Source organism: Sinocyclocheilus rhinocerous, unplaced genomic scaffold (assembly GCF_001515625.1).
Source record: "Sinocyclocheilus rhinocerous isolate Xijiao unplaced genomic scaffold, SAMN03320098_v1.1 scaffold1176, whole genome shotgun sequence".
Classification (NCBI taxonomy): Eukaryota; Metazoa; Chordata; class Actinopteri; order Cypriniformes; family Cyprinidae; genus Sinocyclocheilus; species Sinocyclocheilus rhinocerous.
In genome coordinates, this window is record NW_015659925.1 from 89574 (window position 1) to 105001 (window position 15428).

General features: G+C 38.2%; 1 protein-coding gene across 1 annotated transcript in view; it reads right to left on the reverse strand.

Annotated features, from left to right (window-relative positions):
- Positions 1 to 878: 878 nt before the first annotated feature.
- The window catches only part of LOC107724417 (eyes absent homolog 1-like), a 43843-nt gene continuing 29293 nt past the window's right edge, over positions 879 to 15428 (reverse strand). The window contains exons 12-17 of the mRNA XM_016533343.1: positions 4232 to 4290; positions 3982 to 4142; positions 3684 to 3798; positions 3308 to 3429; positions 2567 to 2667; positions 879 to 1046 (exon numbers count right to left, since the gene is read on the reverse strand). Coding sequence (XP_016388829.1) covers positions 879 to 1046; positions 2567 to 2667; positions 3308 to 3429; positions 3684 to 3798; positions 3982 to 4142; positions 4232 to 4290 — 726 coding nt within the window. The remainder of the gene's footprint in view (positions 1047 to 2566; positions 2668 to 3307; positions 3430 to 3683; positions 3799 to 3981; positions 4143 to 4231; positions 4291 to 15428) is intronic.

Genomic DNA, 15428 nt, shown 5'->3' on the forward strand with positions numbered 1-15428 from the left:
TGAGTAGTGGCTTTCTTTCTTAAAGTCTAAGAGCTAGAGTTTCCAGTCCACAGTTACCTTAGAACTACCAATATACATCATGAAAATCCAACTACAGCGATTTCCAAGTGGACACAATCAAAATAAAAAGACTACTTCATACAAAATTACACTTGCTGTACAAGACTTTCTGCTTTAGCGCCGGTACAAAAGATAATAAAACCTATTTAAGCTTAAATGCCTGTCGCGGACGCTGAGGTTCAATGTCCAGCTCGGGCAGGAGATCGTACTGGGGATACAGACATTTACACTCAGTTTGAAGCTTGACATTCAGAAGATTATTATTCTTATTATGCTGCTTATGTTCTTCCTTGGAGTTTGAGCTACCATTGGGATTGAATTCGCTATGAAATCCTGACTGAAAGAGAGTAAGTCTCCACATGGACTCACAAGTTCTCACCACCTTTGAGGAGCAAAGCGTACAAAGGAGGAAACAAAACATCACTGAAGAAAAATACGAAATTATTGACACTTGACATCCATGCTTTTGGTCATGACAAAACAATTATCACACACACACACACACACACACACACAAAAATCCTTATCTACATTTATTTATTGAATGAAACCTTGAACACATCAACACTTTCAGGCTTTGCACGAGCTACTGCGCCAACGCCTTTACGTACGTACTTCCATGAAACGGCTTTCCAAAGCATGTACCTTAATTAATATAGGAAGGAATAGTCCAGTGATTACAAATTTACACACACACACAAAAAAATGTATGTACACGATTGTCTCTGCAATGTAAATAATGTTTCGTTAATTTTTTTTTCCTTAAATTACTTAGAAAATCCTTTTTTTTCCTCCTTAAACTTCTTGGTGTAGTGGAATCAAAGTACGTTGTAATGCGAAAAGGCACAAGTTTCTTTTTTTGGGGCCAGTGCCGCTCCACAAAGTCTCTCGAAGTTTATAAATAAGAAGCGTAGGACATCCAGGGCAACAGGTCTGGCGAAACGAGGAAAGCGAAGGGGTTGTGCCCCACTGTCTTTGTACCATCGCTTGAGACATAAAGAGACAAAACATTACACCAAGTTGCAGTGGGATCGGAGTCCTGCTGAGTTCCAAAGGCATCGGTAGCTCAGTTTTTGTCACAGGTGTGAACCCTTGCCGAGTCCCCCGCGTAGACAGGGCTGTAAAACATTTTGATGGCTTCGGAAAAAAAGCCAATTCACAGTAACCAGGGCCAGCAGCTGCAGCGCCATAAATTCACTCTCCTCCACTTTGAAAAAGGTTTAGGGTTAAGACGAATTGCGGCCATGTGTCAACACGGAATCTTTTAATATTGTTGGTAAAAAATAATAAAAAATATTTCAAATATAAAAAACAACAAAGGCCCCATTACAAAACATAGCAAAATGTTTTACTACACCTTAGAAAAAAGTAAGGCCCGGTGGGAAATAACTATTAAATACACTATACATATACAGCACCTCTGCACAAACTTATCCGAACACAACTTTGCAAATGAGGCATTGTTCCTGGGAGAGGCCACAGGGAAATATGATTCTGCCAGAATGAAAGAAGCTTGTCAGCTCAGAGTCGTCCACACACAAACCATTACTGAGTCTTATCAAAGGTATAGCCTCTCTCAGGCATATGTTCCGCTTAGAGAAGCTTGCACTGACCCTTAAAAGACTCTTTTCTTTTGTTTTGTAAATTGTCTTTGCTTTTAACTTTAAAAGCCAGAGATGGTATCTCCTTTTGCCTCGGTCAAGTTATTAACTAGAGGGAATTGTTTCTGGGATACGATGGAAAAAACGAAAGTATACAAAGGTATAACTTTGCTTTGGTGGTTTCATACAAAGTCACCCTGACAAAACTGTGGCATTTTATATCAAGCTGGGTTTCTTAAGTGCCAAGGACTTATTAAACTCCCCTGCACTCCGTCTAAACACTTTATCTCGGAGGAAATGGGGACTGACATGTAAAACTTATACGTTCACATTCCTTGCATGATTAACTGACAACATGGAACAAATCACATGGCACGATATAATAATCACACCAACACATTTTCGTCTGTTTGTAGCCTGTCTGAACAACAAGCTGCTTTGATAATTAATTACACAATGAATAATTTCAAGTTTTGTGGCTTATAGCTTTGGAAAACTTGGCAGATGTTCTGAATACACAGGCGGCAGGTAACATAAATCTTCTGGGTTGAACAACAAGAGACAGGAAAACAACACTCCTCTGATGGTCCTAATGTTCTTCTGAATATCCTCGACTTATCTAACAATGATTTAAGCGCCTTAAACGCATATTATATTTATGAACCGGCCCCTCTAAAATGCCTGAGAGGACTTGTCTAGCATTACACAAGGTGAAACGGCAGTCACATGCAGGGACATGTAATTATGTCATCTTGCCTCCCTTTACATTCAAGCTGTCAGGGGAAATGAGCTGATTACAATGCGAGAATAAATCTCTCGCTGGTCCAATGACATTTTCAGGGAATGGCCTGAAGAAATTAAAGGTTTGAAGGGAAAGTGCTATAGAGTTCTAGGCGTCTTCATACCTTTTTCGACCCTGTCTCCTCCTCCACGCCGTCCCCTACCACCACATAAACAACTTTCCTCCCGAACCTCTGGATAACTCTCTCGAAGCAGCTCTCTTTTCCTGGGGAGAGGAGAAGCAGGTTTAGGTTGCTGCGGAAAGCAAGGAAGCCACATCCAAGATCCAGGCCCAGAGAGGGGCTCTTTAAATACACAATAAGTTACACAAAATTACGCAGTGTAAACACTTTGCCTTGGCTTGGAGATACGATGAGATCGATGCTCAGATAAAAGTAGCCTGAAAAGCATTAAGTGTGCCTTATTCCTCTCAGAACGTGGGACAAATGGAGTTTAACAAGTTAAATCAACCTCCCATGCAAATGTGAGCGAGGGAGGCGCTGAGCTTTGCGCGAACAAAAGTATGAAAGTAAAGGTTGGTGTTTATTTTGCATTCGAAAAAGCGGAGAGGCCGAAAAGAAGAAAAAAAATGTCAAAGTGGAATGACATAAATTTCCTGAAGTGGTTTCATATGTAGACCTGAAAAGGAGAGGCCCAGTTCAGCCTGAGCTCCAAGAAAATAATCCCAGCCTGATTAGACCTCTTCCTGAACATCAACCCTCTCGTGTGTCCGCCACTTCTGTAGCCTAACCCAATCACATGCCATGTGTCTCGCGCTGTTTACACGTAATATCGCAGTAATTACGGCCACACTCCAATAGAGTCCATTCATACACACAGGTAGTTAATACTGAGCTCGCACTTACCTATTTTCGTGGCGCTATAAATGTTTTCAATTGGAAATACTACTCCCAGTCCATACAGGAGGACCTTGGCGAGGGCAGGTATGAGCTGTGTTGTGGTCACTAAGATGTTCACACAGTTTGATCTGTAATTGAATGGCAAAGTATGTCAAGTTAAAGTGCACAAGGGAGGACAAGGCTATCCAGGCATGCCATTTGTCATCCAAAACGCCCTATGATAAATGGATCTTTACTTGTTGTCCTCTTAAAATGCTGTATAATACAGAGTGTAAGTGTTCTTTGAGGTATTGGGACATAAAGCAAACCAGTATTCATGCCTCTCACTAATTTATGTGTATCAGAGATGGGCTCTATATAATTCGCTCGTGCTAAGGCCTACCTTGAGTGGATTAATGTTAGTGCTTTCAGTGCCAGTGTTAACCAGGAGTCGGTCAGGGCTTCAATTTCTGCTCGCAATTGCAACCAGGCTTCCCTTTTGGCTGGGCCAAGCAGACCTGAAATGAACAGAAACATTGTTTGAGTTGGACCGTCCCGCGAATACTTTGAGAAATTTCGAAATTTACCCAGACCAAGTGGTTTCTGCATAAGGGATTATTTGAGAAACTTATGAGTGCTTTTGTTGACACACCACCCCTCTTCCCCAGCAATTTTAGCAAAGCAGTTTATTGGGGGATTACCTCCGACGTTATTTTTATAGGTGGTGTAAATTTCTTTTACTCGTCTGTAGCGGAAGGCGAGCTTTCTCATCCAGTCCACACCTCCTCGTACGCCAGTGGCCAGACACAGGTTGGCACTAGTGGCAGCAGCGTGGAATCCGTCTGTGCTAAAATTATATGTACTGAACAGAGAGGAGAGAGAGAGAATGGCTTTTGAGCTCGACTTTAGTCATAGTGAACTGTGAAAGGGCTAGCATGGTGCTAACTTTACCTTAGATCTTGCCCGTTGTCGTCCGACGACACGTCGTCGATGTGGACCTGATCGCACTCCTGGAAACAAGCAAAAGCAAAGGATGGACATGGTGAGTTGGTTGAAATTAAAATATACCAATTTGATTAATGTTTTTTTTTATGTGCAAAATTGGTTACGATTTGGCCGCTTGAATCCATGAAGTGAATAATGTCAATAACTGTGGAATTCCCAATTGAAGCCTGAGCTCTCTCCCGAAAGCTCAAATCAACCCTCAACCACTTCCAGCCTCTAACCCCCCACCTGCTAAATCTTAATAAAAATAAACACCATCATCGGGGGACTGGGGGTCCGACTCATTTGGCCACTACCACTAGGGGGATCTCTTGATATACACATCTGCTGGTACATAAAGTCAATTGGGACGGGATCGGTAGACTCCGGGAAGGTAGAAACGGCCTCTCTGTGTTAGGTCTGCTTGTCCAAAGTCCGCTGCCTGAACAAAGAGATAGCTGTGGGATAATGAGAGTGTCTGTGCCTCCTTCAGGGTCTCCACTTCTTGGAGAGGCTGAATGATTCTACAGCTCAGAGCTGATTCATCCAGTGTACACAGTAACACAAACCAGACTTTCTGGTAAATGTAACGTACTAGAAAAATTGAACCTGATGCTAACCGCCAATGAAATTATGACCTCTGATTGCTGCCGAGCCACACACCAACACAGCCTGAGGCCAGCTTTTTGGAGAAAGCAGACTGAAAATCTGTTATTAGTTTTCCATTTATAGTCGTCCTCTCCCCCCTCCCCTCACAAGAGCCCTAGATGTTAGTGAGCTGGGCATGAGCATTCAAATCAAACAAAAATCACATGGAATGACAGAGTTGGCGGCTTGTGTGTTCCAAAAATCATCTGCAAGAAAATAAATAGATGAATAAATAAATACATTTGTAAATAAAATAATAATATTAAAAAAAAAAACTAAAAAATGCATTCCGCCCAAAATAAAAAAAATAAAAAAAAAATATTTATATTAAATATTAACAAGAAAATCAAAACATATATACACATATAGATCAAAGTATATTTGTACATTTTTTAAATAAATAAATAAATATTTATCTATAATTATGAATTAAACCACATTATATAAATGTATAAACAGTCTATCTATCTATCTATCTATCTATCTATGATTAAATACAATCATATTAATTATAATTAGGAATTAAACCTCTCTGTATAAACTTATAAAAATTCTCTCTGTATAAAATGATAAAAATTCTAATTATAAATATACAAAATATACACATATACAAAAATGGAAAAAAATAAATGAATATATGTATACTTATAATTATAAATTAAACCCCATCCAATGAAGTAAAAAGAAAATGGGTTGAAATTGCCAGTTGTTCTGTTAAACCTCCATTCATATTTCAAGTTTAATCTAACAATTTACTCGGTAGTTGAATTTTAGAAGGGGGTATTTCCTTTTAGCCATTCTTTTGAATTTCCTTTCCAGTACTTTAAGCCTTTTAATTAAGTTTCAACAAGCTGCTAAGGCACAAAAATACAAAAAGCACTTCCTTGTTTTAATTCAGTCTGAACCTGGCCAAATGCTGACGTTATTGCATTCCTGTCTAATGCTACAGAAGGGTAGGGGTAAGCGCTTTAGACCGTAAACCTTTTTTATTTTACCGGTTCCCCTCTGAACAAATTTTTCATCTCTCTGGATTTGTGGGGAGAGGGAGGGGAGAGCAACGTGAAGAGAAACTCAAACCAGCTGTTCTTTAACAGAATTAAAATCTTGACCCCCAACCCCTGCTCTAATGCAGCCATTCTCTCGCCAAGACTCTCCCAGCAAGCCTCGAGATCCAAAGAGGAAAAGACTTTGACCCGGTGCCCTGCTCCTCCTCTCCAGGGCTCCACAGGCTCAGATAAGGGGGAGGGGGGCTGGAGGCAGGGCCGTTTGTGTGGGGGGAGCTGGGGTGACCTCACATGGAGAACTTTGAGTGTTGCGGGGCCAAAAGATGGACTGCCAATTGCAGCCGCGGATCAGGAACACCTCAAGCTATTTGTGTAATCTGTTTCTAGATAGTCAGCAACGGATCTGTAATACTTCTGAAGTACCAATTTGTTTTTCAAAGAGGACTTTTGGACAGGCCAAAATCATTACAGAAAACTGGGCCCCCCATCACAACGTTAAATCCTGAGCATTAACGGCTATGATGACAAATGCGCCATTTCAGATAAATAAAACATGGAGTATTCTAAATATTTCCAACCATTTGATCGATAAAAAAATCCAAATTATAAAGCAAAAGCAAAAGCACATTCCAGAAGTACCACCGCCGTTTGAGTGTGTGCAGCTGCCTAAGTCTCTTAACACGTTACCATCTCCCTTTGACGGAATCACCACATGTTTACATTGCCTTTTAATTCGCTGGTTATTACGACACACAATTAAGAGTCGTGTTGTGGGCTTCCAGACCTCCGGGATGAAAGTGAGTGCAGAGAAAGAATGCACAACCTCTAGCAATTACTGTACACAGCTGGAGCCCACATAAACCACTTGACTGCCACTCTGGTAGCTGCACCAGGACCCTAATGGAGCTGCTCAGTCCTAATGTCTTACAGTAACTCATGAGACTCATTAAGGCAGCTTCTTAAGCACTCGTAAACACCGTTAAGCCTAATAACCGAGGATGGGCCAGCTTTAAGTGGTTAAGTACAGCATGTGGTTGATCTTCAAGGGTGGCTGAAGGTATCTTCAAGAAGGTGTTATGTTGAAAGGATGAGATACTGTAAATATTGTATGAAGTATAGCACGACGGCTGGTGCTAAAAATTCTATTTAGATAATGGGGTCAATGATAAATGAGAGAGTTCAAAAATTCAGGTATTCAGGTTGTTTTTTATATGGTTTTGAACTTTTATAGCATTTTCAAGAAAAGTTTACATTTATGACCCTGGACCACAAAACCAGTCATAAGGGTCAATTTTTTGAAATTGAAATTTATATATAATCTGAAAGCTGAATAAATAAGCATTCCATTGATGTATGGTTTGTTAGGATAGATACAACTATTTGAAAATCTGGAAACTGAGGGTGCAAAAAAATCAACATACTGAGAAAATCGCCTTTAAAGTTGTCCAAATGAAGTTCTTAGCAATGCATATTACTAATCAAAAATTACGTTTTGATATATTTACGGTAGGAAATTTACAAAATATCTTCATGGAACACGATCTTTACTTAATATCCTAATGATTTCTGGCATAAAAGAAAAATCGATAATTTTGACCCATACAATGTTTTTTTGGCTATTGCTACAAATATACCCCAGCGACTTACGACTGGTTTTGTGGTCCAGGGTCACATTTAATGTGTACATTTAGTATAGTGTAACCCTCAAGTAATAAATACATATTTAAATATTTTTATCATAGAAAAAAGATAATATAAAATAAAAAAAAATAATAAATAAATATATATTAATTGGTAGCGACACAGTTAAAAAAAAAAAAATCCTAAAAATAATTGTAAAATAACATGCAACAATCTCATATCTCATTATTTTAATGATTTTAGTAATTTTGCTTTCAAATATTAATAAGCAGTGAAGCAGAAAAAAATAATATTTTATTTTTTATACAATTTCCCATAAAAAATAATAAAAGATTATGCAACAATCGTATTCTTTTTTTTTTTTTTTAATGATTTTCGCATTGTGATACAACCATGGCATTATGCACCAAAAAGTCTTAAAAATGATAGATTTTTATTTACATTTTTTAATTATATATTTATATATTTGTTATGTGTTCATGAATAAATTAATATATAGGAAAAACTGTGTGAGTGTGATCCAGTGTAAATAGGTCTGTCTTTTCTTATAAACCTACAATCACTCCTAACTAACACCAGATGTTCCTACTGTAGGCTGTGTAAAGATCCTCCTCTGCAATCCATACATAATTACGTCTTACACAAACACGTTGTCTCTGTTAAATTCATCAATTTTTTGATCCCTTCTCATTCCCTAAACTATCTGAAGGTCCTGGTAAAAGAAATAAATGTGTAAATGTGTGGGCAAAAACTGTGGGAAACTGCAAGAGAAGCCTAACAAACTACAAAAGAAACACCTTGAAATCAGCTCTTCTCTATTTCCATTCACTCTCTCTCATTTTCCTTTCAGTTCCTCCTCTGACTATCCAGGCCTAGAAAAACCTTTTCATTTATGCGAGCTATCAGAGCCTCCTTTGTTCGGCTGGCATCTGTCATTAAGCAATCAGGCCGGACTGGCTGATTCTTCCTGTTGGCCAGAGGAAGGGCTTTGCTGCCGACTGCACAGAAGCGACTGCTGCAGAATGTCAAAAAAGAAAATGATTATTTAAAACTACAAACCTCACTTTCCCTCTCGTCCCGAGCTGGAAACATCCGTATTGCATTACTCTCCCTGGCTACCTCCGTTTCTCTTTTTTCCCTTCTCTCTGCGTCTCAGCTCAGGAGGTAAGAGGGCTTTCATCCCTGGCCGTGCCTTTGGGCCAGACCCTAAACTCCACTAAAGCTCAGTCTGGAGAAGGAACCAGCTCCCCAAACAGGTGAGCGTCCCAGGTAACAAAGGCACAGTGTGAGTGATTACAGCCATCATCACAACATTCCTCCAAGCCTACAAGCTAAGTCCATGTGAAAAAGCCCAATCCATGGTTCGCAGGTTCTCAATGCTGCCACTCCATTGGCAGGGTCTGTCATCTCCCCGTCTGTGAGGGAGGTTGATGACCCCAGTGTTTGCCCCCCCTTCACTTTCCCACCACAGTTGACCCACGCAAAGGGTGAGAGAGGTAGAGGGGAAAGAGGGAGGGTGCGGCTTACCTGTGGGTCGGACACAGGATATGGAGAACAAAGAGAGTTCTTCAGACCCACTTCATTCCAATCCACAGTTTGTGCTTGAACAGTCATGGAATTCAAACAGCCGAGTAAAACAAAGCTCTCTGGAAGCGTGGCCTTCCTAAAACCGAGGCTTTTCGCACTCTGGCATATGAAGACGGAAAAGAGCAGAGGCCAAATTTAATGAAAATCTTCGTAAGAAAGAAAATTATTATGATACATTCTAAGATGTTTGTAAAAAGTGCAAATCTAAGAAATTCTTAATATTTTGTTAAGATTTTTTTTTCTTTCTTAAGAAGACAATTACAGGCTTTGGTGCCATCTGATTGTATGGTGGTTCTTGCCGAAATCTTGCTGATCAATGTAAATCTTTTTTTTTCTTTTCTTTTTTTTGTCACGCCTACAATCATAATCGCACCCACTATTTTTATCTCAACTTGCTTGGGGGGAGTTCAAAATTTGGAAACATGTTTTTAATGCACCATGTACTTTAAATATTTCCTGTCAAAGAGCCTATCTCAAGATTGAGTGCTCTGTTGCATTCATTGGCGCACCGTTATTTATAATGATTTTTCAGGTATTCAAGTTTTGTCTTCAGAACAATTTTAAGAAAAAAGATGAGAACATTCTTAAGAAATGTTTTCAGTACTAGACATTCTTAACTAGCAGTTAAGAAGAATTTCATTCTTAAGTATATTTCGTGAATCCGGCCCCAGATCTTTACGTAAACTCAACACAAGTAAAGCGAGCCTGATGGAGAGAAGATAATGGAAAATACGGTTCAAATTTGGTCAAACACGGTCTGGTACATCAACACACACGTACACAAGCCAAATGTTCCACTGCAATTCTACCTTATAGGTGTGACGCCAGTTAAAACAAAAGTCCGTCCAAATAGGAAGAAAAGCAAAAACCTACTCTTATTAACGGTATTATATCAGCATATCTAATCAATTTTTCACATATTGTCTAAACTGAGGATCTTAATTTAAAACACAATGTTGCTTCAATCCAAAAAACTCTGTATTTAGGCTTAATGATGAGCAATCGGCTTCAAAACGATCATCTGTCACCACATTGTTTGTAACACTACATTTTCCACAGATGCACAACCCTTATTGCTTTTAGGCCCCATTACTGTGGGCTGCTGGGTAAGAGAGGGGCCGATGCTGAGAGAAGATAGACAGGCATACTTTAAAAGCTCTCCGTTCTCTTTTTAGTCATTCCAAAACACATCAGGGCCCCTGCCTGGGGACCTCTGAAGCCCTGACAGCCAAAAGACACTACCTGTGTCTAGACGTAAAAACACATTAAATCCAGAGTCAGGAGAAGACACAACACGCGCAGGGAAAGTTATGATAATGACTTATTTCACTTTCAAAAGAGTCACTCCTCTATTTTGGTTTGGTCCAAGGAGCTCGAGGAATTTTGATGGAACATTTGCTTGTGGTATTGGCCAGAAATACTGTATATTAAATAACAAAGCTATCTACCTAAATAACCGAGAGGAAAACTGAAAACTTAGATAGGTGAATTGCACTGCAAAGATGTTAGACTAAAACGCTGTGTTGTTAAATTGTTTTAAAGTCATAAGATGTCACCAAAAATGCAATTCTAAACATTTAAAAGAAAGAAAAAAAAGTCACACCTCTATGCAATCCCAGTTGTAAACTGATAAGCGAAGCCCCTCCATCCTGGAGGTGCTAAAACGTCCCGTTTGCAGTGTCACAGAGTTGGCCTCAGGTATGCATCGGCGGAGGTACAGCCGGGAATAATTGAAACCGTTCCCACCTCGGCAAAGCCAGGGAGGAGAACTCTGTCCCGCAGACGGCTCTGTGTTGTTTTCTCTCCCGGCGAGCCGTGGCCCTTCCCCGCTGAGAGGGAGCACGGCCGGGCCTCCAGAGACACACATTCCCACACACCAACCCGCTCTCCACCTCTCACCCAACACACAAGAATGCTTTCATCCCCAACACATCCTCACACTCAGGTACTGCACACAGCATATCACACAAGCTGGGGTAATCACATACAAGAATTATGGTAGAACCAGTTGTGGAATAACCAAAGAGAACCATGCCAACTAAAACTCTGTGCGTTCTGTGCTCATATTAAATGTGTGATTTGTAAAAATGCTATTTCTTGTGCCCTGATCTCTCCTAAAAACAACTAAATATTTAAATGAAGGAAAGGATTATTAATTGGCTTATTTCAGTTTCAAATTTAATTGTGAATATTTCCAAGGCAAAACTGAAATAATTAGAAATGATTTATGCACATACAATACTATTCCAAAGTTTGAAATCAGTATGATTTCTTTTTTGAAAGAAATTATTACTTAATTATCAAGGACACATTAAACTAATCAAAAGGGGCAGTAAATACATTTATAATGTTACATAAGATTGCTATTTCAAATAAATGCTGTTCTTTTGAACTTTATTTTCATCAAAAAATCCTGGGAAAAAAGTATCAGGGTTTCTACAGAAATATTAAGCAGGACAACTGATTTTAACATTGATAATAATAAGAATTTTTTCTTTAGCAGCAGATCAGCATATTCAAATGATTTTTGAAGGATCATGTGACACTGAAGACTGGAGTAATGATGCTGAAAATTCAGCTTTGCCATCACAGAAATAAATTATATTTTAAAATATATAAAAAATAGTTAATTTAAATTATAATAATATTTCACTATATTACGGTTTTACTGTATTTTTAAAAAATCAAATAAATCATTTAGGCTTGGTGAGCATATTATTCAAAAACATTTTAAAAATCTAAACTTTAGTAGCGTACTTAATCCTACATGTAAATAGATATGACAAGTATATATGGATGATTTTTTTTTTTTTTTAAATAAATACCCTTTAAAAAAAAATCTAATATTAAAAAGGGCACAGCAATTTTTAAGATAAATATATTTTAAACATACAAATATATTGGTAACACTTTACAATAAGGTTCATCAGTTAACATTAGTCAACTACTTTAGTTAGCATGAACTAGTAAAAATGAACAGCATTTATTAATCTTACTGTTAATTTCAACATTTATTAATGCATTATTAAAATCAAATGTTGTGCTTGTTAACATTAGTTAATGCACTGTGAATTAACATGAACTAACAGTGAATGTATGTATTTTCATTACCAAACATTAACAAAGATGAATAAATACTGTAAAAAAATTTATTGCTCGTTATTCGTTCATGTTAGTTAATACATTAACTAACATTAATTAATGGAACCTTATTGTAAAGTGTGTTACCAATCTATTTTTTTCAGAAACACACATTTCTAATTAACCGTTCAATAAAATTATTCATAAAAATTTTACCGGACATTCTGCACACTCTCTTAATATGAAACGTGCAGTTCCTGAAAATAACCACTAAAATCTTCCTCTCTCATGAAGAAATTTGAATCAATATACTGCAATCAATACAAGGATCATATTGCTGACAAGCATGAAATATATTCTGTCATTGTACAATATAAATAATTAAGTGAGCCAAAAAAACAAGACAGAGTGTCTCTTTTTCCAAAGACCTCTATGTGTTTAAGTGTCTGCTAGGTCACAGTAGTGGGTGTGTGTGTGTGTGTGTGTGTGTATATGTGTGTGTGTGTGTGAAGTAGATCCCTTATGACCAATACGACATGGCTTTTCCTTTTCATTACCTTCCTCTATATCAACATTCATACAATTATCAGAATATATCAAACTCCAATCACACACAAGTGCAAGAAAGCAGGCGGAACAGTGAACAAATAACACAACCTATTGACTGCACAGAATAATTTAACACAACACAATGCAACATGACCCCACACATTACCAACACACCCTGACATTTTAATCAGACAGGATGTGACCACGAGAAAATGTATCCATGTGGATTTAAACACTAAACAGTGATTTGAGGCACAAAGCAAATGCTGAGAGGCTGATGGTGTATTTCTGGACAGTGCCGGCTGTCCTTTACACATTTGTGTAAGTTACACAGTTGACAATCACCAATCACCATAAGGCATTTGTATGTGCAAAGCCAGAGGGAAATCCCTTTATGGCTTTGACTACATTAGACCGAGCATGTGCATTTCTTCAAGGTCTCAAATACATATCTGTTGTGGTATTTACAGCTTGAAATTCTCCCATAATTTTGGTCTGTCTTTCTGAACACCCCGTTTAGTTCAAAGAAAAGATTCTGTTACGGTTTAAAGTAGAGAAAGTGAAGTTTTCTGCTATTGCATGCAATTGTCGTTTTAAGAGAAACGTCCTTAGCTTTAAAGTGTCAAAACGAAATGTAATAATTCCGTTGCTGAGATAGAGCAGAAAGGAAAAACTGCGCATTGCGCAATCCAATAATTTTACAAGATGCCTCGACAGCCGAATCATACACAAGCGGTTTAAACACATGAAACGAAATCAAAATACAGGACAGATGTTGTGAAAAAGCCACATTTAAGCCCCCTTACTGGGGGGGGGGGGGTATAAAGTACTTTGTACTTTATACAAAGTACAGTGTGCACAATTTAGTGTAGCCAAACATACGGAAATATTTAACAGCCAATTAACTTTGATCAAGATGAGTGCGATTGGAATCTCCCCATCACTCGAATGTCTCGGGCAGCACAAACATTTTCTTTCTCCCTGGTTCTCGTGGCAGGAAAAGCAGAGCAAGGCCGTTGACTAATGAGACTTGGCAGGCTCGCAACAGTTCTCCTCACACTTAAGTATCAAACAAAACATTTCCTCCTCTGCGGGGTCAGCCATGAGTAGGACACAGAGGAAAATCAATGGGCCAGTGGTGTCGGGTTCTGGGGATGAGGGAAAGTGGCTCACCAGCGGTGTCTGGGCTCAGTTCAGTTAGATCTGGTCTGGTCTGCAAAGTCTGCTACTTAAAAGCCTAGTTTAGTCAAAAACGGAAATTCTTTTAGCGTTTCTTCACCCTCGTGTCGTTTCAAACCTGTATGATTTTAATTCTTCAGTTGAACACAAAAGAAGATATTTTTAAGAATGTTCAAGCTGCTCTATTTCATGCAATTACAATGAATTTGGACAAAGGTTTCAAAAAGGAGGCAAAGAATCATAAAAGTTGTGCATGACTTAGTTTCTATATTCCAAGTCAAACGATTGCTTTGTGTGGGACTGAATTTATTATTATTATTATTCACTGATAATCTTCCACTGCAAATGGAATCAGTGAGTTTAACCCTGTAAAGCCTGACATATAAAATAATAATAGTCTTTTTAAATGGCTGTTCAATAAACATTTAGACAACAAAAAAAGTTAGAATTTATGTTTTGTATCATATTTAATAAATCAGGCTTTTATGGCTCATATATTACATAGTGAGAATATGAAACTCATACTCAAGGAAGTAGAAGAAAAAAAAAACACCTCCAATTTTATTCAGAGGCCCAAACTGAGCAAAAATATACAATTTGGTGCATCTGCTGATATTTGTATGGCCAAAAAGTAAGAAAGTATGAAATTCTGATTATAATTATAATATAATAATTATTAATATTAATTAATATTATTAATAATTAATATGATTAGAATTATATTAAAAGGCCTTTTACTTGCTAAAAAAGTATAAACTACCAATCACACAACAGGTTTTTCAGCAAAGTTTAGATCCTGTTGATAATTTTGTCTTAGAAATTTGCATATCAAAAATGATACAGAACCAGATCTATTCTTTTTGTGAACGAATCATTCAGAACAGTTTCTGAAACGAATCAACTGATTAATTTAATAGATTTCCAGTGAATAACAACTTCAATTTTAGTCTTTTTCTAACACAAAGCTATGGGATAACTTCAAAAGACTTGAAATAAGAAAGAAAGTCAGGTGAATAAATGATGACAAATTTTTTTATTTTTGGGTTAACCGGCTTTTAAGGGTTTGTGGATTTGTTGAATTATTTCACAGTCCATATTTTCAGACCTGAAGCTATTTTAACAAGCCATATCACTGATCTGTTCAAATCACTAAATGAAGTGCTAGCTCAAGCAATACCAGATCTGGTCAAACGTAACTTCACTGCTATGAACTCGTGGAGCGCTGCCAATCACGAGCAGAAGTGTCCCTACCGGTCTCATTTTCACCCTTCACCAGGCGGGGCAGACAGACACCTAGATACGCTCTCAGTAACTGCCCCCGGGGGCAGATTTTACACTGATCCAACATGAATCAGGCAAAGCGGGCAGAGCAGCCGTTTTCAGACCGTGACAGAGAGTCTGCGGCCGGAGTGGACAGAGACACCGAGCACACAGCATGACATGCAGACAGTCAGAGCACGTACAGAAATATTAGA